Source organism: Diaphorina citri, unplaced genomic scaffold (genome assembly GCF_000475195.1).
Source record: "Diaphorina citri unplaced genomic scaffold, Diaci psyllid genome assembly version 1.1 scaffold2380, whole genome shotgun sequence".
Classification (NCBI taxonomy): domain Eukaryota; kingdom Metazoa; phylum Arthropoda; class Insecta; order Hemiptera; family Psyllidae; genus Diaphorina; species Diaphorina citri.
The window spans coordinates 1-25,867 of NW_007379804.1; the positions used below are offsets into that span (position 1 = coordinate 1).

The 25,867-nt window shown below is 39.1% G+C and overlaps 3 protein-coding genes and 2 long non-coding RNA genes across 5 annotated transcripts in view; 2 read left to right on the forward strand and 3 right to left on the reverse strand.

Moving 5' to 3' along the window:
- Positions 1 to 19: 19 nt before the first annotated feature.
- LOC113471398 lies at positions 20 to 649 on the reverse strand. The gene is made up of 2 exons (XR_003394117.1): positions 424 to 649; positions 20 to 161 (listed from the first exon to the last, which is right to left on the reverse strand). It is a non-coding gene; the product is annotated as an uncharacterized LOC113471398 (long non-coding RNA).
- A 70-nt stretch (positions 650 to 719) lies between these two features.
- LOC108253624 lies at positions 720 to 7,902 on the forward strand. Its single transcript, XM_017447950.2, has 3 exons — positions 720 to 941; positions 7,018 to 7,189; positions 7,703 to 7,902. Exons 2-3 carry the CDS (start codon positions 7,018 to 7,020, stop codon positions 7,885 to 7,887), a joined length of 357 nt encoding a protein of 118 aa, XP_017303439.1. The 5' UTR covers positions 720 to 941; the 3' UTR covers positions 7,888 to 7,902.
- On the reverse strand, positions 2,308 to 3,029 carry LOC113471396. Its single transcript, XR_003394116.1, has 2 exons — positions 2,787 to 3,029; positions 2,308 to 2,512 (listed from the first exon to the last, which is right to left on the reverse strand). It is a non-coding gene; the product is annotated as an uncharacterized LOC113471396 (long non-coding RNA).
- LOC103518837 (RING finger protein 10) overlaps positions 3,410 to 25,867 on the forward strand; it is a 36,925-nt gene continuing 14,467 nt past the window's right edge. The window contains exons 1-10 of the mRNA XM_026830526.1: positions 3,410 to 3,804; positions 4,360 to 4,503; positions 4,916 to 5,088; positions 6,442 to 6,565; positions 18,365 to 18,598; positions 19,013 to 19,343; positions 19,669 to 19,729; positions 22,025 to 22,181; positions 23,242 to 23,409; positions 24,143 to 24,276. Of these exons, the coding sequence (XP_026686327.1) occupies positions 3,717 to 3,804; positions 4,360 to 4,503; positions 4,916 to 5,088; positions 6,442 to 6,565; positions 18,365 to 18,598; positions 19,013 to 19,343; positions 19,669 to 19,729; positions 22,025 to 22,181; positions 23,242 to 23,409; positions 24,143 to 24,276 (1,614 nt within the window). The 5' untranslated portion in view covers positions 3,410 to 3,716. The remainder of the gene's footprint in view (positions 3,805 to 4,359; positions 4,504 to 4,915; positions 5,089 to 6,441; positions 6,566 to 18,364; positions 18,599 to 19,012; positions 19,344 to 19,668; positions 19,730 to 22,024; positions 22,182 to 23,241; positions 23,410 to 24,142; positions 24,277 to 25,867) is intronic.
- Positions 16,972 to 17,997, reverse strand: LOC113471401 (brain protein I3). The gene is made up of 4 exons (XM_026830525.1): positions 17,986 to 17,997; positions 17,938 to 17,944; positions 17,560 to 17,804; positions 16,972 to 17,237 (listed from the first exon to the last, which is right to left on the reverse strand). Exons 1-4 carry the CDS (start codon positions 17,995 to 17,997, stop codon positions 17,106 to 17,108), a joined length of 396 nt encoding a protein of 131 aa, XP_026686326.1. The 3' UTR covers positions 16,972 to 17,105.

Consider the following 25,867-nt stretch of genomic DNA (forward strand, 5'->3'; position numbering starts at 1 on the left):
GCAAATCATTTCTATCATCCTTGGTGTTTGATTCGGCCATTGTGTTACCTCACCGTTTGTCAGTTGCTTCTAGTAGGTACACAATTATTGTGAGATCTTACACACTCTGTTCACAATATGAATATGATGAACAGAGGGAAAATTCTTGAATAGTGGTGACCCTGGAAATGGGAAAAAAATCATGGGTGTGTTATTTTGAAAGCACCTTACTTCAATCACCATAATTTGCATCAGGTAGGCACATACCTCAATATTAGTTGAAGGTAACACTATATAATTATTTTACATGGGCAAGTTATTTTACTTTTTCTTCCTCACTCAAGCCTAGGAGTTGGTAAATAAAAACGAATACAACAATGGACAAGTGAACTTTGTACTTGGATTCTTGATGTACCTGTTTAGTTAAGGTAAACTGAAACTTACCTGCCAATGAACAAAAATGATTTGAGCTAAAAAGTGATTTTGATAGATATATGTAAGAGCCTATAATTATAGTAGCTTAAATTTCAGGTGAACTAACTTCTTATCAATCTCTAGCACTTGATTAGAAGATTCCTAGAAGTTCTAGAACTTGTTAATATTCATTATTCAGCAAATAAAGATAAGTAAAAAGGTAAATGTATAGTTTATACTGAGAGTGCATAGGGAGAAAAAAATGTGTTTCAGTAGAGGATAGTGGATATGCTCCTCAATACTTTAGCAACTCCTCAGTTGAGACTGTTTACATTTGAACTTCTATTTTCACAGAGACACAATTGGACACTACCTATGCGAAGCTCCTGACAGCTTCCGTAGACGATATTCTGGATATTATACAAAGTGAAGAGATAGAGTTGACTCTTCTCCTGGAAGAATTAGGTCGAGAGCAATGTCCCACCCTATGCTTTACGGAGAGAGCCCTCGAGTTGTTGAATAAGAGAAAAGCAGATATTTTTGGAAAGGTAATTTAAAAGTTAAAGTTCGACTGTTGACATTCTTGGAAAAGTCTAGTGATCTGAACTGAAAAACGTGAAAAAAGGTCCTTGTATGGGATGGGCATGCTATGGCACAGACCACATGCATCTAATGTAGCATTTATTTCATTGCTACGAAATATTAACAGTGGTGAAACACTCAGAAGAAGAAGAAGAAGACATATTACATATTAGGGACTTTTTGCAAAATAGCGGCGGTACGTAGCTTTTACGGGCACGTTAATTTCATCGGGGTCGAGTGGATTGGAACACATCACATGCCTTCAGGCACACTCAATTTTTCAAGAGGCTATTGGTTTTCCTTGCCCTTTAGATCAAGTAAATTATGCCTTATACCCACCCACTGACCCACCCCACTGAAAACATTTGTGTCCCAACTCCCAAGAGTTGCACAATAATAGATCAGTTGCGCTTACTTGGGTGATGTTTCAAAGCCATGAAGCAGGAAAAATGAGGACCAACGGAATTTTTCTTTTTTTTTTCTACGACTTCTAGATCCCGAGATAAAGCGATTTAAAAAATACCGGTAAATCGTAAACTTTGACGTCACGGCATACGCTCCCGTAGGCGATGACGTCACATCAAATGTCCCGAGCACCCTTTGTTCAAAGACTGAGTGGAGCGGTTCTTCTTGTCCATGGTGTGGTCGTCTAACATTTACCAATCTAGCAAGGGAAAATTCGTCCCCGAAAGGAGATAAAATCACTATTTTGTAGGCACACATCTTCAGTAGGCCATGTTTGATCACAACAAAAGAAAAAGTTATTTTTCTTCTAAGATATCACTTGTGTAACAAGACGGAGGGTACGAGCGGAAAGAACAGAAACTCTAGAAGCGTTGAGTGAGTAAATCACTCACTGTGCGCCGTCGAAATCGACAGAAATTTGGTAAAAAACTTCGAAAATGAAGTCGCCCTAAAGCGACGAGCTGCGACGTAAAATAAAAATAAATTTTGGATTTTGGAAAAGTGAAAAAACAAGATGGAGATGGAGGAATCAGCTGATAAATGTTCATTTCTCTTTGGACTGATTTTTTGAGCGTATTTTTTAACAACGATTCCACAAAAAAAAAAACGCAAAGACGCAAATTCTATCTTTTTTTCATTTCGGAATAGGTAAACTGCTTCAGCTTCAACACTCTCCAATCTTTAACCTTTTTTACAAGTGATTCAGAAATAGAAAGACACAATATCACCTATTCACTTCCCATTTAGGGTGCTGAATCATCATGAGAACATCAACTGCATTAAATATTCTAATGGTTACACAATATTACATCATGCATTTTGCAAATTATCAAAGTTCTTTCTGGACAGAATATCTTCCTTACCGATGGGTACTTGCTGGGGATACAAAGGTTGTGGTGTGTACGGAGGAGGCAAATCATTTCTATCATCCTTGGTGTTTGATTTGGCCATTGTGTTACCTCACCGTTTGTCAGTTGCTTCTAGTAGGTGCACGGTTATTGTGAGATCTTACGCACTCTGTTCACAATATGAATATGATGAACAGGGGGAAAATGCTTGAATAATGGTGACCCTGGAAATGGGAAAAAAATCATGGGTGTGTTATTTTGAAAGCACCTTACTTCAATCACCATAATTTGTGTCAGGTAGGCACATACCGCAATATTAGTTGAAGGTAACTGTAACTCTATATATTTTATTTTACATGGGGAAGTTATTTTACTTTTTCTTCCTTGCTCAAGCCTAGGAGTTGGTAAATAAAAACCAATACAACAATGGACAAGTGAACCTTGTACTTGGATTCTTTATGCACCCTTTTAGTTTAGGTAAACTGAAAGTATACTTACCTGCCAATGAACAAAAATGATTTGAGTTAAAAAGTGATTTTGATAGATATGTATTAAGAGCTAAAATTTCAGGTGAACTAACTTCTTCTCAATCTCTAGCACTTGATTAGAAGATTCCTAGAAGTTCTAGAACTTGTTAATATTCAGCAAATAAAGATAGGTAAAAAGGTAAATGTAGTTTATATTGTGACACATTTTGGAGAAAAAACACTGATAAGATAACAATAAACTGATAACAGCGGCACGATATGAGTCAGCCAATGGGAAGAGAGGAAAATGTAAACATGAAAAGGCGTATTTTTTTATTTCAGATATCCTGAAAAAACAACACCGCCATTTGGTATCCTTTTTCCATGAGGCAACCTGCTTTGAGCATTTCTCTCTAATTTTGTGGGATAGGTAAATGACATCTACAGTGTCTGCAATAGAAATGTTAAAGATTGGAGAGTGTTGAGGCCATAGAGTTGAAGCTGAAGCAGTTTACCTAATCCGAAATGAAAAGAAAAGATAAAATTTGCGTCTTGCGTTTTTTTTTGTAATCGTTAAAAAAATACGCTCAAAAAATCAGTCCAACTTACAAGGCAGAAGTGCTAGCTGATTCCTCCATCTTGTTTTTTCACTTTTCCAAAATCCAAAATTTATTTTTATTTTACGTCGCAGCTCGTCGCTTTAGGGCGACTTCATTTTCGAAGTTTTTTACCAAATTTCTGTCGATTTCGACGGCGCACAGTGAGTGATTTACTCACTCAACGCTTCTAGAGTTTCTGTTCTTTCCGCTCGTACCCTCCGTCTTGTTACACAAGTGATATCTTAGAAGAAAAATAACTTTTTCTTTTGTTGTGATCAAACATGGCCTACTGAAGATGTGTGCCTACAAAATAGTGATTTTATCTCCTTTCGGGGACGAATTTTCCCTTGCTAGATTGGTAAATGTTAGACGACCACACCATGGACAAGAAGAACCGCTCCACTCAGTCTTTGAACAAAGGAAATGTGCCTGAGTCAAAGAAATCTCAAGGTAAGGGGGGAGGGGGATCTCTGATAGAATCTAATGATGGCTGCCTTATCAGAAAAATTCCAAGGGGACCTCAGTTGCTAGTTTCGGGGGGAAAAAAAACCTCCTAATCAGTAATTGAGGGGCGCGCAGCAAGAAGGTCAAAAGTTGACTTTAGCCCTTTTTGTGTACACAGGCTTATTTGACGCGGAATTTTGTTCTCTACACAGCACAGAAAAAATTATCTCGATATCTTGATTTTTCACAAAGTTACACGAAAAAATCCTTTTGTAAACAAACAATTTTGTAATTAGCAGGAAAAACTTTAAATGTGATTTCCTGAAAACGCAATTTTGCTAGATTTGCCCTTCTTGCTGCATGCCCCTCAATTACTTGGATTTCTCTGGCCATTCTAAAGGGAAATGCATGAGCATCCAGAGCATCAAAGAGCTTGTCACTCTAAAAAAAAAAAGTGGACAAAGTGTTTAGGTATTCAAATAAATAAGTGTATCTCTCATCAATTGAGCACAATACAACAAAGACAATTACCTAATGATGTAATGTATCCTTATTTCCCAGATGCTGCAACCAACAAGCAAATTCCTAAACAATCAAGGAGAAGAGAACCTGCTGGGTCAGTTCCTAAAAATGAGACATCTGGTCGTAATAAGCCGATGCCTCAGAAATTCAAATCATTTGACAAGAGGCCCAAGCCTCGAGGCAGCTGAAAGTCGAGCCCTTTTTGCGTACACAGGCTTATTTGACGCGGAATTTTGTTCTCTACACAGCACAGAAAAAATTATCTTAATATCTTGACTTTTCACAAAGTTACATGAAAAAATCCTTTTGTAAACAAACAATTTTGTAATTAGTAGGAAAAACTTTAAATGCGATTTCCTGAAAATGCAATTTTGCTAGATTTGCCCTTCTTGCTGCACGCCCCTCAATTACTTGGATTTCTCTGGCCATTCTAAAGGGAAATGCATGAGCATCCAGAGCATCAAAGAGCTTGTCACTCTAAAAAAAAAGTGGACAAAGTGTTTAGGTATTCAAATAAAGAGGTGTATCTCTCATCAATCGAGCACAATACAACAAAGATAATTACCTAATTATGTAATGTATTCTTATTTCCCAGATGCTGCAACCAACAAGCAAATTCCTAAACAATCAAGGAGGAGAGAACCTGCTGGGTCGGTTCCTAAAAATGAGACATCTGGTCGTAATAAGCCGATGCCTCAGAAATTCAAATCATTTGACAAGAGGCCCAAGCCTCGAGGCAGCTTTGCAGGTGGAAAGGAGGGTCCCAAGGTAACTAATGTGAATTTTGAGTTCCATACTCCAAAATGGTTCCATACTCAGTTCCTGACAATGGATTGAAGAGTTGAGGGGAAAAAAGGAGGGAGAAGAAATTGATTTTGGAGGGAAAAAAAACAATATTGTCACTGGAGGTTGGAGGTTGATTGAAGTCATGAATAAAAATACCTGGTCTTTTTTTTATATGGAACTAGCCAAAACCTGTCGCTTTGCTCTGGATTTCTGCTAGTAAATCCTTAAAGTATGGCCATTCATGTCACTCATCCATTTAGTTGTCTTGCTCAGCGTAGCTTAACAAAAACAAACTGGAAAATAGCCTATAATTTTCACGGGAGTGCAAGCAATAAGTTGACAAATTTTCATAGCAATAAGATGAGCAGTTTGGCCAGGCATAAAGTTTGAACACACACATTTTTGATAGATTCTGACGTAACTTTGTGAAGATTCATCTTGAAAAGAAGAACACAAATAACTTTTACTCTTCACAGTTTTATTTATTAGATAAACTGTCTAGATAGTTCTGAAAAGTCCCTTTACCCCAGCAGTCAAAACAAGGTCTCCTATATTTGATGCATACAAGTGTGAGAATAGTTCATAGTAAAAGACCTTGCCTATTTTTTTTTTTTTTTTTTTTTTTTTTTTAAAAAAAAAAAAAAAGGGGAACGATATTTGACAAGCATTTTAAATTTGCTTAATACAATTACAAATTCCTTAAAAGTAGGTAAGTATTAATAATGTTTATTGTTTTCTATAAAACAATCTCACAAGTAATCATTTTGTTCCTTCTTGAGTATAGTTAATAATAAATGCAGTTTCTTTGTGTTCTTATACCACAACTTTGGTGCTCACTGCAGCATTGTAGGATTTTTCCAAATACATATGTCGCAATAATCTAACTCCTAATGTTTACAGTCTGGCTGAGGGACTATAAACAGAGAGTAGATCAGCGTCTAGCTAGGGGACTATAAACAGGGAGTAGACTAGTCCAAATTTCCTCACGCTATATCAATAGCGAAGGTTGAGTGCGAAGGGCATCCCACTCGGAAAATTTTGTTTTAGCCAAAACCAGTTAGCCTCAAAGCGATCACTCTAAAGCTGATTGAGAGGCCGACGACAAACCCCAGCCGACCCCATCTGAACATGGGAAAAGGCGAAGAAGAAGAAGAAGAATCGAGCTAGTAAAGGAAAACAACGACAGAGGGAAGTGACGTCTTCAAACCGCAAAGAACTGAGAGCAAAAAGTTCTATTTAAATGCTCTTTGCTCTCCGCTTCACTCTGTACTGTACCTATTTATGTGTTACCATTTTTCCCAAGGTTCAAGTTTGTTTGCTTTTTATTTCTCACAGATAAACCTGTACGAAGATGAGCCTGAGCTTGGATCACTTTATTCTCCGGGGAGTAAGAAGCAGAGTTTGAATCACTTGCTCAACTTCCAGTATGCACCACCGTCGAGTTACGGAGCTGGTGGAGGTAAATACAACTTGATCTGCACTTACACTTCTTTTCACAGCTATTTTATCAAGCAATTTTAACTAGTCTTTTTTTACTTTCCTTATCCTATAGGAAGGAAAGTAATGTAATCGGGTCAAATTTTCAATGGTCAGTTTTTAGTGCCAAAACACGTTTTACTAATCCCACACATGCAATATTTGGGACTTTAGGAAAAACTTGGTGAAGATTTTTTTTTTTTTTTAAGAGGTTTGACAGAGGGAACTGTAACTGCTATGGTCTTATCGTCCCAAAATCGAAGAGAGAAGGAAGACAGGATATGAGAAAGCCAGCCGTTCCGAGAACGAACAATATCCCATCAGGATAAAATCCGCCTCGGGCGGGAATCGAACCCACAGCCTAACGCTTACAAGGCAGACGCACTACCAACTAGGCTGGCTATGGTGAAGAAAATAACTTGTTTTCTATTTCAGATGGGGCAGCCAGGCACTAGTCTGGCAGCAGAAGAAACCAATGCTACACAAGATAAACATCAACTTGAAGCAGAAGACACAATTCACCCTCAAGCCACCTCTGCAATATCTAACAACAGTGTTTATGGAAATGATAATGTAGGGGGTGAAACAAAGGATTCCACTGACAACAGTAAGTAAAAAAAAAAAAAAAAAAAAAAAATCTGGTGTGAACATCACACGACTTTCCTTATCCTATTGAATGATGCTTATTTGAGTGTTCTTTTACTCTAACTTTTACAATATCTCTAACCGTTTTGTCGCTATAGCTGAAAACCGCCAAAAAACGGTCGAAATCTGTCCAAAAGCGGTCAAAATTCATGGGAGTGCAAGCAATAAATTCACAAAGTTTCATAGCAATCGGATGAGCGGTTTGGCCAGGCATAAAGTTCGAACAAACACACACACACACACACACACACACACACACACACACACACACACACACACGTTCATTTTTATATATTAGATACTAAGTAATTCTTTCACATTAAGCATAGAGCTGAATTCTTCTCGTATATAACTTCACTTGAAAAGGTGAATTTCGCGTCGACTGAGGAGGAAACACCTCAGGTCCATGGCATTTTGTTCTGACAATTTTATCTTCTGTGATTCTAACAGTAGTGCGTATGTCTATTGTTATTAGGTAAGATTCTGGAGAGTGCTATGAATGCAATTGACGTTACTCAATATGTGGGTTCTGATAAGTCTGGAGAGCACAATACCAACTCGACAACTACTGGTGTGGAGTTAGATGAAGCAGAAGGCATTGAGGATCAAACATGTGATCTACTGAGTACTAGTTATGGTAAACATTTTCATCTTTTATAATGTACACGGGCCGTTTGATAAGTTCATGTACTCGGATACTTCTTCTTGGTATGAAGTCCAAATTTTGGTGCCATTGCAAAGTATGTCTTCTTTTAGGAAGGTACACCAAGTTTCATATCGTTCCTATTATTAGCCTTTGATTCACAGCTATCGATTGATGACGAGTTTGATAGGCTTTTAATAATGGATAATTCCGAGGTGCGGGCAAATGATTATTTTTCATTTTCGTATTATACTTAGTTCACAGAAAGAAGAGGTACCTTTTTTATCCTAATTTTTACCTTTCAATATGTTTTTATCAAGCTTGAATACAGGCATTGCAGGCCACATTGCTTGCTGCCAATCTCTCTCTCTTTCTTTCTCATTTCCCGACATTCTAGACTTGTGAGTAAGACGAGAAAACTTCTCAGAAAGATTTCAACTTCTCAGTTTCAACAAAGTGTCAATTTTTACAAAAAAGGAGGGAAGTTCTTTCCCACATAAAAGCCTGTCAAAAACTCAAAATAACAAGATATTCACAGCTATCGATTGATGACGAGTTTGATAGGCTTTTAATAATGGATAATTCCGAGGTGCGGGCAAATGATTATTTTTCATTTTCTAAGAACAAATCGGGAATCAAAATAAAAACCCCATTAGATTCAAATTTACCAGTTAGCCTCAAAGCGATCACTCTAAAGCTGATTGAGAGGCCGACGACAAACGCCGACTCCATCTGAACATGGGAAAAGGCGAAGAAGAAGACAAGAAGAAGAAGAAGAAGAAGAAGAAGAAGAAGAAGAAGAAGAAGATTGTTTACCTACCACCAGTCGCTATGCGCATTTATATTACATAGCTACTCATTTTCCTCACGAGGCTGAGTGGGCCCCGTAACGGCCAGTCACGGAATCAATCATTTGCATGATTAAAATTTTTTTGACCCCGCCGGGAATCGAACCCGGGTCTCCCGCGTGCAAGGCGAGCGCAGTGACCACTACGCCATGGGAGTTTTTTTTTATCTCTCTTTGTTTCTAGTCGTAATCATGTTTCATTATTATTTTCCAGGGTATATTTTTAGAGTTCTCTTTTTTTAAGAGCTTTGACAGAGGGAACTTAACTGCTATGGTCTTATCGTCCCGAAAATCGAAGAGAGAAGGAAGACAGGATAGGAGAAAGCCAGCCGTTCCGAGAGCGAACATCATCCCATCAGGATAAAATCCGCCCCGGGTGGGAATCGAACCCACGGCCTAGCGCTTACAAGGCAGACGCACTACCAACTAAGCTAACTAGGCTGGCTGAAAGGTTCTCTTTTCTTCGTATTTTTCTTTTCAATATCTTTTAATTCATTAGGTAGTTGATTTAAGAATTTAGGAACTTGGTATTTCATTGTTGTTTTCAGGAGAATTTTGGAACTTGTTTTTTTTTTTTCTTTTTATTGTTGTTTTTAGGAGAATTTAGTAACGTGGTATTTTATTGTTTGTAGGAGTTGCGGCATAGACTACGGTATTTGCAACATTTGCCGGTCACCTGTCAGTTCGAAGTGGCGGAGATAGCCCTCGCGCCGCCCCTCATATCTGATGATACTGTGGAGAGATTTCGAGGTAAGACAACCCCACAAAAACACAAATGTGGGGGAAAAAAAGGCCCAAGTTCCTATCCAAAAATGTCGGCCTATAAAAGTGGTGAGATCAGAAAATTAAGGCCAAGTCTGCATTCCCAGTTTTTCTTGCCTGCTGAAAATGCTGAATCTCAATTCCCTCAACCTTATCTCAATTTCAACTTGGCCTTGTTTTTTCTTTTGTTTTCGTGTTAATATTTATCTGAGAAGGAAAAACAATGCCAAGTTGAAATTGAGGGAAGGTTGAAGGAAATGAGGTTCAACATTTCAGCATACACAAAAAAAAAACTGGGGATGCAAACTTGGCCTTAATTTTTTGATCTCACCACTTTTATAGGCCGACATTTTTGGATGATAATAATGAAGGGTATTCTTACTGATTTTCAAGTACCTCCGCCCCCTAATTTTCTGGAAAACTCATGGAAATTCATTCCCGGAAAAGGGTATAAACCCTGGATACGTTCTACTCTTGATATGTTTGGGGGCACGGTTAGTCCAGTGTTAACGCGCTTGCTTGCCATGCAGAAGGTCCCGGGTTCGAATCCCATCATCGACAAAAAATTTGTACTCGTTTTTCGATTGCAAATATTTCAACGGGTTACTTTCTGGTGTTCTCGTGTTGACCCAGCACCTAAATGGGGAGTATTGTGCCTCTTCTCGCCCATCTGATGAGAGGCATACTACGGGATGGGCATGCTACGACACAGACCACATGCGTCCAATGTAGCAGTTGTTTCATTGCTACGAAATAAAAACGGCGGTGAAACACTCATCTTTTTAAAACAAAAATAATTAAGCTATGAACCAGCAACCTTCAGATTCAAAGTCCACCACGCTAACCACAGGGGTTGACTCTGTTAATCTCGATTTCCACTGTACGGAAGCTGTGGGATATTAAAATGTGTCAAAATACGCCCCCCCCCCTCTGTATTTAAAGCAGCAAAAGCATGATTGAATTCGCTACTTCACGTTGATAGTAAACGCAATCACTACTAAAACCTGCCTATCTAACAGTTGTAGGAAAAAGACAATTGAATTCGTTCACACATTCTCTAGATTTTTCGTCTCTGTTGACATTAACGCAATCACATCCCTCAAAGAAAACCTCCCTATCCTGATCCAGAATTCATTCTTGCGGGATATTACCGATTCGTTTCTAGTCCAGGCGATACAAGAGTTTTATCGTCCGTAGCGGATATAATATGTATTTGTTTTTAGTCCAGGCAATACAAGAGTTTTCCCATCCGCTACGAATGAAAAATTCCCGTGTAGATTTTCCAGCCACGTAAAGCTCCAGTTGACGTTTCCATATGTATCTAGGTAATATGTTTACGGTGTAGCTTTCCATATTATGTATCTGTTATGTTTAGCTTTCCTTTCCATATGTATGTAATATGTTTAGCTTTCTACATGCATGACAAAATGTTCAAGAGTATCTGCCGCCACGGTGGATTCGACTAACATTGCTTGTACGAAGTGAATGTTGTTTTTATATATCTTTTAGACTTTTGAATATTATGAGATTTTTGGGTGTTATTTTTGGATTTTTTTTTTCTCTAAATATTTTTGGAGAATATTTTTTTTTTTTTTAAGAGGTTTGACAGAGGGAACTGTAACTGCTATGGTCTTATCGTCCCGAAAAATTTTCATAAACACCAACCTATCATTTATATCTAAAAATTTCATTCGGTATTTAGATGTGTTCTTTTTAGACGGTCCCAAAAATCCCTTGAAACTCTTGAAAACTTTGATTTTTCTCCAACAATCCTAAGATTGCACACGTTTCTGTGCTTTCTGATATGTTGAACACTCACTGACAATGTGACGATTTCAGTGCTCTTTCAACGAAGACCAAGTTGGAGTTTTGCTCCTTACATCCACTGATCGTGAAGTTAGCTAACTTTACAATTTTTTTGTTGTTGTTGCTACATTTACCTACGTCTGCCGTCTGAAATTAAATATGAATGCGATTCCTGTTTCTCCTTTTCTGTCTGACGACATTGTATTGTTTCCTCAGATCAGCTGGCGTCCAGGGAGCGGCGTCGGCTAAAGCGAGCGCGTGAGGATAAGCGCCGGTCTGCCCGTATAGAGGAAGCAGAGTATGTACAGATGAGAGGCGGAGGGAGTGGTGTGCAGGTAGCAACAGGCAGGAGACGGGGGAATCTGCACATTGAAAGTCGCCATCAGTTCCCGGAGTGTGGAGTAGGAGGTGAGAACTAGGAAGAAGACATTTTTTTTTTATTCTTATTTAAAAAAGTATTTTTTTTATTTATTTTTATATATAAAAAAATGTACTTTGGAACCACTTTCACATTACTTCAAGGAAGAAGAAGAAGAAGAAGAAGAAGAAGAAGAAGAAGAAGAAGAAGAAGAAGAAGAAGACATATTAGGGACTTTTTGTAAAATAGCGGCGGTACGTAACTTTTACGGGCACGTTAATTTCATCGGGCTCGAGTGGATTGAAACACATCACATGCCTTCAGGCACACTCAATTTTTCAAGAGCCTAGGTTTTCCTTGCCCTTTAGATTTTAGATCAAGTAAATTATGCCTTGTACCCACCTCACTGAAAACATTTGTGTCCCAACTCCCAAGAGTTGCACAATAATTGTTGCCAGATAAACATTTCCAATGTTGAGCAATTTTCAAAATGAAATCTATGACATAAACATTTCTGGATTGTTGAGAAAATATGTTTTTGATTAAAATCGTGCCTTGGAAGTGCTAAGCCGCGGGTTCGATTCCCGCCCCAGGTCGGATTTTATCCTAAACGGATAATTCTCGTTCTCGGAACGGCTGGCTTTCTCCTGTCCTGTCTTCCTCTCTTCGATTTCGGGATAATAGGACGTTAGTCGTTACAGTTCCCTCTATCAAATCTCTTCAATCTTCTTCTTTGAAGAAAAAATTACAAATGAAAAATTACCAAATTTTTCATTTTAAAAAAGGCAGGCTCCTAAAGAAGGGCGTTCAACATTACGCCGTTTTCATTAAACAGCATAATCACGTTCGAATTTCTACGCCGTTTTAATTAATCAGCATAATAATCACGTTCGAATTTCTACGCCGTTTTCATTAATCAGCATAATCACGTTCGAATTTCTACGCCGTTTTCATTAATCAGCATAATCACGTTCGAATTTCTCTGTTCAGGCATTGCATCGTCTCTATCCACGTCAGCCTCTACCGAGTCTAGCCGGGCTTCTAGTCCTCGCCGACCTGAGTCTCCTCTCACCATGGCTCTGGGTGCACTCAGTATGGAACCTTCCCTGCACCCTATTCCTCACAGCACATCATCTTTTGCACAGGTAAGTAGTAGAGAATAGTGCCCTAGGGCCTAGGCAATCATTAAAAAATCTGGTGTGAACATCACACGACTTTCCTTATCCTATTGAATGATGCTTATTCTTTTACCCTAACTTTTACAATATCTCTAACCGTTTTGTCGCTATAGCTGAAAACCGCCAAAAAACGGTCGAAATCTGTCCACAAAATACCTTTTGTAGCTATAGCTGAAAACCGCCAAAAAACGGTCGAAATCTGTCCAAAAGCGGTCAAAATACCGCCAAGCGCAGCAACCATCTCAAAAAACGGTTTTGGCCAAAAAAAACGGTCGAAATCTGTCCAAAAGCGGTCAAAATACCGCCAAGCGCAGCAACCATCTCAACCAAACGTTTTGTGCTGCATCCTTGTCACATTTGTGATCTACATATCAAATTTCAAGTCTCTAGCTTATACCGTTCCCGACATATTGTTAAATTTTTTTTAATTTTTTTAATTTAATTTTAATTTTATTTCAATTCACGGGGGCTACCCATTATTACAGCAAGTCCCTAACTTAAAACTACGGTAAATTAAACAAATAAAAAAATAATAAAAACACCAAAAGGCTAACAAAAAGGTTAGCTGTCAGCTACCTGGTGCTTGAAAGATTCCCGAGAATTCCTTTCTTTTTTTTTTTTCAAAACAATGTTGTTTTCATCTCGACTTGTTTTTGATATCGGCTACGTTCTTGCAATAACTTTGCTTCCAAGTAAACCGATTTATATTTTTGTTTAATTTTCCTCCTTTTGTTTGTTGTTACTTCTTCTGTACAGATACCTGCAAATCAAATTGATTCTGACTAGCTGGACTGAAATCCTACTGGACGTCAGTTGTATTTGTATTAGGTCAGTAGCTGGACTACCAACTGGCCTCTTTGAATCCAGCCTTAGGATTTAAATTAATTGACGAATGGGACAGTAAAATGACGCTTTTAATTGCATACGAAGCGTAGAACAATATATCCCCCTGTTGAAAGCAGGAATCGCGTAGGTGTATTCTAATATGCAAAGGTAGGTGTAGCAGCCACACTAACCCCAAACGATTCAAATCAAATGAAAGTGGGAGAGAAAAAACTGAACGCCATCGCCAACAAAAGAGTTGTGCTCAATGAAATCTCCATTATACATTTTGTAGGAAAGTAAAGAACCTATGTGTGATCATACCACAGTGTAAGAACATTACAAGCCGTTCACTCAACGGTCAATGGACCAATTCCGGTCCGATGTCATAAATAGGACACTATGTAGGAGTCCTATTAGGTACGGCTTTGGTACTGCGGTATGCATTGTAACGAAATTAAAATCCAATTAAAATAAAATCAAACGACCGAAAACAAATTTCGGGTGAAATTGAAATTTCAAATATTTATCTGGGCGGAAGCAGTGCCCGCGGAAGGGGCAGACCGTGGAATCCCTGGATTGAAGAGAGGAGACGGGATAATATCTGCGAGCACACTCTTGGACATACAATAAATGTAGACAAATTTCCTTTTGTACATCTATTATAATTTGATCTCAGCCCATGGGTCTAACTATTATTAAGCAAGCATTATCCACACTAATCGACATCGCCTGAACATAGTGTGGAGTTGTGGACGCTGCTTTAGAAACAAAACAATTTTTTAGATGTTATCGTGGTGTCAATAAATGCTGAAGAGATAAAAGAATGGGATAATCATACCACCGAAACTTCTGACTTGAAGAAAGGCAAGGAAGACTTTTGTATAGCTTGAATGTGTATAGTGTGTACAATTTGTACATCATCGTTTAAGCAGAATTTCTCAAATTCCCTTACACTCCTTTCAGGATCCCCAATACTTTTTCTCAAGTGTTCAAGTGTTCATTTCTATTTGGTTCCATGTTTACATTGCCTCCACCTTCCAGCAGAGTGCGAGTTTCTTTTTTAAATTCCTCGAGATTATCACGGGAGGCACCGAGGTTACCAATGTTTGCATTCGCGGAACTTCTCCTACCTTCTGTGTTGTGTTGATGTTCTCTGTGTATTCTTCTTCTTAAATCTTAATTTATGTGAGTTTTATTCAAATTACTTCGTCTTTTGCCTGCGCATCTCAAATGGCTGGCTTTCCTCCTACCTCCTATTCTGTCTTCCTTCTTTCTTCGATTTCGGGACGATAAGACCATAGCAGTTACAGCTCCCTCTGTCAAACCTCTTAAAAAAAAAAAAAAAAAAAATCGTTTAAAAATCTGCCCCCCTTGTCTTCCGCCGCTGCCGAAATTAAATTTTCGAACATGATGGAATTTGTCAGTTTAAAATGTTCTTTTGAGAGTTTCTCTGTTTCGAATGAAATGTTGTAAATGAAGTATTTGGCAGTTCCCATGTGTCATTTACTTTGACATACTCTCCCCGTCATTGAAACCCAATATAGCACAAAGTGTACTTCTTGTCACCCCTTTTTTTCTTTGCTTGTATTTTCAAGCCATCCTTTTCAGGGCGCCTTATATTTATGTTTATAAGGGTCCCGGTTTTCCTTATTATTTTTACTTCCGTGTTTTCTAAGTCTTCTATAGCGCATCTCTTCTCCTCCTTGTCTTTCTTCTTGTTTGTCTTCCTTTCCTTGTTCTGTTTATTCTTCTGGGTCTAACACAGCATGTTTCTTTAGCGAGGAAAATACGTTTTCTATAATAGTAAATAGGACACTATGTAGGAGTCCTATTAGGTACGGCTTTGGCACTGCGGTATGCATTGTAACGAAATTAAAATCCAATTAAAATAAAATCAAACGACTGAAAACAAATTTCGGGTGAAATTGAAATTTCAAATATTTATCTGGGCGGAAGCAATGCCCGCGGAAGGGGCAGACCGTGGAATCCCTGGATTGAAGAGAGGAGACGGGATAATATCTGCGAGCACACTTGGACATACAATAAATGTAGACAAATTTCCTTTTGTACGTCTATTATAATTTGATCTTAGCCCATGGGTCTAACTATTATTAAGCAAGCATTATCCACACTAATCGACATCGCCTGACAATAGTGTGGACGCTCTTTTAGAGACAGAACAATTTTCTTCACGATATCGTAGTGTCAATAAACGTTGAAGAGATAATATGTAGAATGGATAATCATGTCACCGAAACTTCTGACTTGAAGAAAGGGAAGAAAGACTTTTGTGTAGCTTGAATGTGTACAGTCTGTACAAATTGTACATCATCGTTTAAGCTAAATTTCTCAAATTCCCTTACACTCCTTTCAGGATCCCCAATACTTTTTCTCAAGTGTTCATTTCCATTTGGTTCCATGTTTACATTGCCTCCACCTTCCAGCAGAGTGCGAGTTTCTTTTTTAAATTCCTCGAGATTATCACGGGAGGCACCGCTTTTTAATACAAATTCCTCTTGGAATGAAATTTCCAGTCATTCAGATCTGTTACAACATAGGTACGTATGCTAGATTGGAAGTTTGGTGGTCTCCAGAAAATCCTTACCAAAGCTGATAATCAGGTTCATCGGAAAATATGCACGTTAAACATAACCAAGTTCTCACAAGGCCAGCGATCCTCGCGTATCCGAGTCTGACACTTGAGGGGGTGAAAAAATTGGAAGACATACAAAATAACGCCAGACGACGAAATGTGGGCGCTGGGATGGGGGAGCCTGTAAATAATATCCCAGCAGAACAAGATATACTGAAGATACAACTCTCAGATAAACACGAACCTCCCGTCGAAAAAAAAAAAATAAACCCCTTTCATAAAGTTTGCAATTATCCGACTAAGAAAATATCGACTGATTCCGAGTTCAGCTTTCGAACTGTGCACATCGTACTTTTCTGCTCCGTTTATTTTTCTTATTATTTTGCGAAATCTTTGTTTTTCTAGTAGGTTTTGGGTACGTCCGTTTCCATTTAGAGTGGAATATTTAAAAAGGGAACAACAGTGTCAGATTCACAACAAATCTAAGGTTCATAAGTCATAACTCATATTATTTTCTTGAAGAGGTTTGATAGAGGGAATTGTAACTGCTAAGGTCTTATCGTCCCAAAATCGAAGAGAGAAATAAGACAGGATAGGAGAAAGCCAGCCGTTTTGACAACGAACATTATCTGTTAAGGATAAAATCCGCGCCGGGCGGGAATCGAACCCGCGGCCTAGCACTTACAAGGCAGACGTGCTACCAACCAAGCTAACTAGGCTCATGTTTTTTTCTTTCTTTTTTTTTTTTAATGTACATTCCAACATAAAATATTCATTATTCAGCCCAAGGAAGACTATTTTGTAAGAAACAAATCAATTCCTTTTCAAGATTACTTTGGTACTCATGGAAGATTGGAAGGTATGTTTCAATTGAGATGGGTGCCACAGTTGGTGCAGATTTTATCCTTGAGCAACAGACAGGGGATGAGACCAAACGGAAAGCAGAACACAGCACAGAACAGACCCAAACACGAGTAGTACTCTTCCACTTTGCCTATCTGAAAACAGAAGATGTTTTATAAAGAGATACTTAATTAATTATTAAGAATTACCAAGTGTAATTTTGGTCTTATTATAAAGATACTTGATTGTTTTCTTCACACTCTGAGAATACTGAATACTTTAATTATTGAGTAAGTAAAGCGGGTATAATAATTATGATATCCTATCTGAAAAAAAGAAGAAAAAAAGAACAGGCAATACCTATTACCTACTGTAGGTACATAAAATTGAAATTACAAAATCAGTTAAAATGAGAAGAGCAAAAATTCCCTAACAGAATATTCAAGGTGACATTGTTGAAAGAAGAAAAGCACTTACTCTACAAATAGGACATCCTCCTACAATTATGATCTCCTGTTGTACAGGAAACTGATACGTAGCACCGTAATATCCTGGTTGTGTATTGATAGCTTGTGTTGCATCATATTTGGGTGGTGGCGGTAGTGAGCCATAGCCTGTAATCAACAGTATGATAATCTTATGTATTCTTATGATAAAATTAGTATGATAAGTAATTTTTTTTAGTACCCTGATGAGTGTCTCACTTTTTTTATCTTCTTCTTCTTCCTCCTAGCCTTTTCCTATTTAATATTTATGTTGCATTAAAATTGATGGTTCATTCCAATCCTGTAATGTCCTCTGACCCTGAAAAAGCTGGGTACTATTTCAAAAGCTACAACAAGGAAAAATTGCTACCAAGAAGCTGTCACAAATGAACAGTGATCAGTGTTAGGTTAAACATGCTCTCGTTTCCATTGTCATGACTTGTGAATAATTACCAAAGGCTGAAATGTGACCCACTTGATACTAGAAAAAATACAGAGCTTGAGGAAAATGGGGAATATCTGTTTTCTTGAAGAGGGAATGGGAATTTCCTTTCTGGAACAGAAGTTATTCTAGTTAGTGCCATTTATTGGTCCAACTATGTCCATTTGAAATTGAAGAAATAAAGAAAAAGGTACTTGTTCAGAAGACAGGCCAATGGAAAATTGCTACAAAAGGAGCTTTAACAAATGAGCAGTGACCAATGTCATTATAGGGTTAAGTTAAACCGAAAAAGGAGCTTTCTTTGTCATTGTTGTGGCTTCTGAATAATTCCCCAAACTTGTGTTGAATTTCACAGGAAGGAGCAGCTATGGGAACAGGTCGCAGTCCCGCGGTACGGACTACAGCATGGGATACAACAACTTCCTCATGCAGTCTCTGGCGTCGGTTCACAAGCACAAATACAACAAGGAGCAATTCCTGCAGGCAAACTGTCAGTTTGTCGTGCGTCTTGGAGAAGACTATGGCATTCATTTGGGAGATCCCGACCAGCTGGTCAAGTGGGAGTACATTCAACAGATCCGAGGATTTGGTAAGTGAACAGGGATGTATGAATCATGCTTGACATACATTCATGCTTGTCACAGGTATTGTTCCCTCAATATAAATTTTAGGTATTATCAATAGCCCCCTTTTTTGTCTCTATTTTTCAATTTATTGTATTTACCTAATTGTAATTTAAAATGTTCAAAATAAAAATTTAATAAAATAAACTCATGGGTTACCTAAGCAATTGGTTGATTTTTGACATTTCAGTCATTCAGAATGTGTAATCCAAGTGTTAAACCAAGTTCATTTTAAACTCTAAAGCATTCTGATTGATCAATCTTCATAAAGAACCAAATTAAATCATCCCAGTTTTTCATTTTATTTTATCCATGTGAATAACCTTGAACAATAAAATGTGAATAGTTTTCTTACACCCTCTAACCATTATTTCTATCAGGTAACGAAGACATCAAATGTCCAATCTGTCTGGATCTCCCCCGAGCACCACAGATGACTCGCTGTGGTCATTGCTTCTGCTGGCCATGTATTCTGCACTACCTTGCACTGAGTGACAAGTCTTGGCGCAAGTGTCCCATCTGTTACGAAGCCGTACATCTGGGCGATTTGAAGAGTTTCCGTTCGGTGATCAAGCGTGCCCGGGCGGTGAACGAGGAGGTGACATTTCAGCTGATGAAGAGAGAGCGAGGCTCGACGGTGGTCAGCCCGGTGGCACAGTGGGACTTTCATCCAACCGATATGCTTATGAATGTGTCAGGTATGATCATATTGCTTTATTTGGTCCAAATTTTTTGAGGAACAATATTAATTAACTAGCTATCTTATATACACAAAACGGAAGAATTGAAAAAGGAAATGATAGAACCCCTGTAAAATACATAAGATCGAATTTTACTTGAAAAAAAAAAAAAAAAAAAAAAAAAAAAACCGCAAAGAAACGCCATTTATTTATTTTTATTTTTCAGAAAAATGACATAATAGTCAATCTTAAGCATTAGATAAAAACAACATTTATTTTATTTCTGTGTTTGCAGCCAAATGTAACGCATACATTGCCATCAACCTTGACTATCCGGCCATAGCTCCTATCTTCAGTGTACAACTAGAACTACCTGGCAAACTCATCAAGACTGTACATAACGATGATGCTGTGAGAGTAAGTAATACCAATAGTAGTATGATTAGAAACAACCCTACCAGCCTAGTTAGCTTGATTGGTAGTGCGTCTGCCTTGTAAGCGATAGGCCGCGGGTTCGATTCCCGCCCGGGGCGGATTTTATTCTGGTGGGATAAGGTTCGTTCTCGGAATGGCTGGCGAACTGATAACAGCGGCACGATATGAGTCAGCCAATGGGAAGAGAGGAAAATGTAAACATGAAAAGGCGTATTTTTTTTTATTTCAGATAAAACAACACCGCCATTTTGAGATTTACCTTTTCAAAAATCATGTGTTATCCTTTGTCCATGAGGCAACCTGCTGTTGAGCATTTCTCTCTAATTTTGTGGGATAGGTAAATGACATCTAAAGTGTCTGCAATAGAAATGTTAAAGATTGGAGAGTGTTGAAGCTGAAGCAGTTTACCTATTCCGAAATGAAAAAAAAGATAGAATTTTACCACTATGGCCGTATTTAGGGGGACTCCGAAAGTTTGGACTTTAGTGATCATTTTGCCCCGAATTTTTTGCTCACAAGTGCATTAGATCTATTTTGTTCTCTTATTTCTCTCAATTAATTTGTGTCAAAGTAGAGCTTTTTCACATCTTCTTGTGAATATCACAGCATTACTAAGTGCCCTTCTTTGCAATCAATTTCCCTATTTCAATAATCTTTTTATATATGGGGAAGTGGAGTAGGAATATCTTTGACCGGGAATCATGACTTGAACTGAATCCCGAAAAGCGATTTTATCTGTGTCTGATCCTTGCTGTACGAATGAGATTTTTTCAAACCTTGATTACTTGTAGCTAATTAGTTACTTGTTCCGTAGCTAAACTCCACACCCAAAAGCCTATTTTGAGGCTTAGATGTAGGGGCCACTGCCCCAAGGGATGAGTTAAGCCAGTTAGCTTAGTTGGTAGCGCGTCTGCCTTGTAAGCGCTAGGCCGCGGATTCGATTCCCGCCAGGGGCGGATTTTATGCTGATGGGATAATGTTCGTTCTCGGAACGGCTGGCTTTCTCCTATCCTGTCTTCCTTCTCTCTTCGATTTCGGCTGTACGAATGAGATTTTTTCAAACCTTGATTACTTGTAGCTGATTAGTTACTTGTTCCGTAGCTTAACTCCACACCCAAAAGCCTATTTTGAGGCTTAGATGTAGGCGTACACTGCCCCAAGGGATGAGTTAAGCTTATACAAATCCACTTGTTCCATGATGTGAAGAGCTGATAAGTTTGGTTATTCCAACGATCAGAAACACGATTTGAAAGCAAGTTCTTCTTCTCTTCTTTGTAGTGTTGCGACTCATTCCTTATCCAATTTATACAGGGTGGTCCAGAATTATAGGGACAACGGCCTACAGTAGATATATGGGATCATTTCCAACAATAATCATTCCCATATGCATGAGCGGTTTCGATCGGTTCTCTAGATAACCGCCATTTTGTGTGTTTTGGGGAAAATGAGAGGCACCCTCAGAAAAAGTTGAATAACTTTTTTTCTACTTGTCGTAGAAAGAAACGGTTTTCATTTTTGAAATTTGCACAAAATTTGACATCTAGAACAATCATATTAATATGCAAAAAATACAAACTTACCTATTTTTAGGAGTGATTCTCTCCAAAGTTTCAGTTTTTGAGATTTTTTGACCAACTTTCCGCTTGAATAACTCGAAACTTTTCCCCCATAGAAATCTGGTTCTCATCAGGAAAAACTTGTCTGTTTTGTTGCCTTTCATTAGACATCAAGATCGTCGAAATCGAACGAACGAAACCGGAGATACAACAAAATGTTTGGCAAAAAACGCGAAAAACATTACTCCCACAAGACTATGAACCTAGACTTAATTTTGCAAGGTGGTACCTACAACAAGCAAATCAAGATCCAGCCTTTGAAACAATATCCACAATTCTCACATTTGGAGTGTTGAAAATCCCCATGCCTTTCAAAATCTCCACAATCAGTGGCGATTTAGTGTAAATGTGTGGGCTGATATTGTTGGCGATAATTTAGTTGGTCCTTATCTTCTTCCTGCTCGTCTTACAGAAGAAGTGTAATGTCACATTTCTGAGGGAAACATTGCCGGTATTGTTAGAGGATGTCCCCTTAGCTAGAAGAAGACAAATGATCTACCAACATGATGGTGCCCCTGCCCATTTCGCTAGAAGTTCACTTGAAAAGGTGAATTTCGCGTCGACTGAGGAGGAAACACCTCAGGTCCATGGCATTTTGTTCTGACAATTTTATCTTCTGTGATTCTAACAGTAGTGCGTATGTCTATTGTTATTAGGTAAGATTCTGGAGAGTGCTATGAATGCAATTGACGTTACTCAATATGTGGGTTCTGATAAGTCTGGAGAGCACAATACCAACTCGACAACTACTGGTGTGGAGTTAGATGAAGCAGAAGGCATTGAGGATCAAACATGTGATCTACTGAGTACTAGTTATGGTAAACATTTTCATCTTTTATAATGTACACGGGCCGTTTGATAAGTTCATGTACTCGGATACTTCTTCTTGGTATGAAGTCCAAATTTTGGTGCCATTGCAAAGTATGTCTTCTTTTAGGAAGGTACACCAAGTTTCATATCGTTCCTATTATTAGCCTTTGATTCACAGCTATCGATTGATGACGAGTTTGATAGGCTTTTAATAATGGATAATTCCGAGGTGCGGGCAAATGATTATTTTTCATTTTCTAAGAACAAATCGGGAATCAAAATAAAAACCCCATTAGATTCAAATTTCGATACCGGATGTAGTCAGGGCTTTTTCCACTCCTGGTTTGCCCTCGAAAAAAGAAAAAATAATAATCACTGCCTGGCTGGGGGACCTTAAATAGGGAGTAGACCAGCTTAATCTGGCTGGAGAACTTTAAACAGTGAGTATACCAGCCTGAATTTCCCTTTGCTAAAGAAATAGCAAAGGTTGAGTGCGAAGGGCTTCCACTCGTAAAATTTGTAGCCAAAACCAAATGTCAGCCCAGAGCTATCACCCTAGTTAGGGCTGATTGAGAGGCTGACGACAAACGCCGACCCCGTCTGTACACGGGAAAAGGCGAAAAAAAGAAGATGTTTTCCCATCATGGCCGTATTTAGGGGGACTCCGAAAATTTGAACTAGGGATCATTTTGCCCTGAATTTTTTGCTCACAAGTGTATTAGATCTACATATTTTGTTCTCTTATTTCTCTCAATTAATTTGTGTCAAAGTAGAGCTTTTTCACAACTTTTTGTGAATATCACAGAATTACTAAGTGCCCTTCTTTGCAATCAATTTCCCTATTTCAGTAATCTTTTTACTCTCGTAATGCCGCCATTGGTCGCTACTCTATTAAAGTAGCTACTCAATTGTCCTCACGAGTCTGAATTCACCCCGAACTCTACGCACAGAGCCGAAAAAAACTTCGACTCCGTCGGGAATCGAACCCGGGACCTCCAACGTGCAAGCCTAGTGTGATACCCACTCGGCCACGGAGGTTGCTGATTTTTTGTTGTCTTATTTGTACAGATTCAAACACTCGGAGTCGCTATGAGAGTGTTAGTAGTGAGGATCTAGGGAGCACGGGGGCCCCTGCACACAGAACCACAAGTATCCGCGCTGAAGATTTGGACATAGGTCCTCCCTCACACTCAACTTCGTCCGGCGTTCCACATCGCTACTTCTATTTCTATCAAGGTAAATATGGACCTTTTTTTAAGGGGTTTATGGGGGGGATTTAAGGGGATAGAGGCAAGGTCTTATCATCCCAAAATCAAAGAGAGAGGGAAGACCGGATAGGAGAAAGCCAGCCGTTCCGAGAACGAACATTATCCGTTCAGGATAAAATGCGCCCCGGGCGGGAATCGAACCCGCGACCTAGCGCTTACAATGCAGTCGCGCTACCCACCAAGCTAACTAGGCTGGCAAATATGGACCTTTCGCAAGGAGAAAAATGACATAATAGTCAATCTCAAGCATTAGATAACAACAACACAACAATGAATACTTACTTACAAAGGATACGACACAATTTTTTAACGCGTCCGTCATTTTCTTCCGCAGCGATGGACGGGCAGCAGTTGTTCTTGCACGCGGTTAACGTGCGCATGCTGGAGATGAGGTTTGACAGAGGGAACTGTAACTGCCAAGGTCTTATCGTCCCGAAATCGAAGAGAGAGGGAAGACAGGATAGGAGAAAGCCAGCCGTTCCGAGAACGAACATCCGTTCAGGATAAAATGCGCCCCGGGCGGGAATCGAACCCGCGACCTAGCGCTTACGAGGCAGACGCGCTACCCACCAAGCTAACTAGGCTGGCAAATATGGACCTTTGTCCTCAGTAATATTTACTCAAGTTAGGTATGTTTAACAATGAATACTTACAAAGGATACGACACATTTTTTTAACGCGTCCGTCATTTTCTTCCGCAGCGATGGACGGGCAGCAGTTGTTCTTGCACGCGGTTAACGTGCGCATGCTGGAGATGACGTACGGTAGTCTGGAGAATTGTCCGCATACCATTACCGGTCGCATACTTGAGAAGGAGACTGGCTCCATGACGGAGGTAAATAATAATGAAGGGTTTTGTTGTTTTCTATAAAATAAGTCGTTAACGCGTTGGACTTTAGATCTATATCAATAGCGAAGGTTGAGTGCGAAGGGCATCCCACTCGGAAAATTTTATTTTAGCCAAAACCAGTTGGCCTCAAACCCTCAAAGGATCTGGAGGTTGTTGGTTCGAGTCAAAGTCAAGTCAAAAAATTCATCTAGGTGTAATAATCGGGGAACGTCAGCTCCCATGGCGTAGTGGTCACTGCACTCGCCTTGCACGCGGGAGACCCGGGTTCGATTCCCGGCGGGGTCGATATCAATCGAATCAACCATCACGCAGACGGAACCATTCGCGATCCAGGCACAAGCTAAGGGTGGGGCCCGCCTAAAATAGGACTACCCTACTACAAGCGAGAGCCTTGCCGACGAAAGAGGATAGGACAGGAAGGAAGAGAGAAGCTAAAAAGCCCTGCTATTCTGGTACGTCAATGTCAAGGGTAGACAGTTTCGGAATTTTTTTCTCTTGAGATTTTTATATGGGACCTTTTATTATTTACTTTGTACAATGCTGATCTTTGTTTCTCTCTATTTTTTTTTTGAGGGGTACCGGCCATCACCAGTGACGCGAGACGGAACGTGCGCCCTCTGGGCCCAAGCTAAGGGGCGCCCATTTTTTAAAATTTAGTACGTTACTAACTAAGGCACTGACCGGCAATGCCCCGGGTGACGTCGGGAGCACTCCTTTTACTCATCGATACATTATATTTACGCGTATTGCCTGACCACCCATCCATTTGTTTTAGAAAGAAGAAGAAGAAGAAGAAGAAGAAGAAGAAGAGAAGAAGAAAAAGAAGAAAGCGGAAAAGGGTACAAGCTACCTCAGCCGCAAACAGCAGCCGGAGAGTTAGTCGAATCTCACCTAAGCGAAACTCCGATTAGACCAAAACCGATTTTGTTTTTAAAAGGCTCACCCTACGGAAGCGTGAGTTGGAGCGGATAACCTATATCGTACTCCTTTAAACCTGATCAGGATGAGGGACAAAATATCAGGGGATCGATCTGCGACTAGATGAGGAGACGAAATATCATGGGAGTCGGTCTGACATTTGTAATCTCAATCTAATAACGCTTTATACATTAAACCTCTTTTTTAGGATGTTCACGACCGGTCACTTCGTGGTTTCACACCATATTCTTGTGTTTCCTTTGACGAAATAATAATTGATATTGAGTTCTTCCTTGTTTTACTAATGAACACCTCTTAACAAAATATCTTTTGTATTTGTAATAATTATGTAATGGATGAAAATTCCTAAACATAAAATAACTTCTTTAAATTTTACGAACAAGTTTAATAGCAAGGGGCTAATACATTACATTACGTCAAAGAAACACAATATACCAGTGTTGAAACCACGAGTGACGTCGTAACATCCTAAAAGGGTTATAGAGTATTAGGATTTTAGGTACAAAATGGATGGTACGACCGTGGCCAGCGATACCGCTAAATATGCAGTATCGATTGAGTAAAGGAGTAGCTTCCGACTCACCGGGGCGTTGTCGGTCAGGGTGCCTAGTTAGTAAACGTACTATGTTTGAAAGAA

What these genes read in the sequence shown, in the direction of transcription:
- LOC108253624 (XM_017447950.2), top strand. Translation starts at nt 7,018, where the DNA reads ATGGGGCAGCCAGGCACTAGTCTGGCAGCAGAAGAAACCAATGCTACA. An exon ending in AAAGGATTCCACTGACAACA is followed by an intron (nt 7,190 to 7,702) that starts GTAAGTAAAAAA and finishes TATTGTTATTAG; the next exon opens with GTAAGATTCTGGAGAGTGCT.
- LOC113471401 (XM_026830525.1), bottom strand. An exon ending in GAGGATGTCCTATTTGTAGA is followed by an intron (nt 17,238 to 17,559) that starts GTAAGTGCTTTT and finishes TTCTGTTTTCAG; the next exon opens with ATAGGCAAAGTGGAAGAGTA.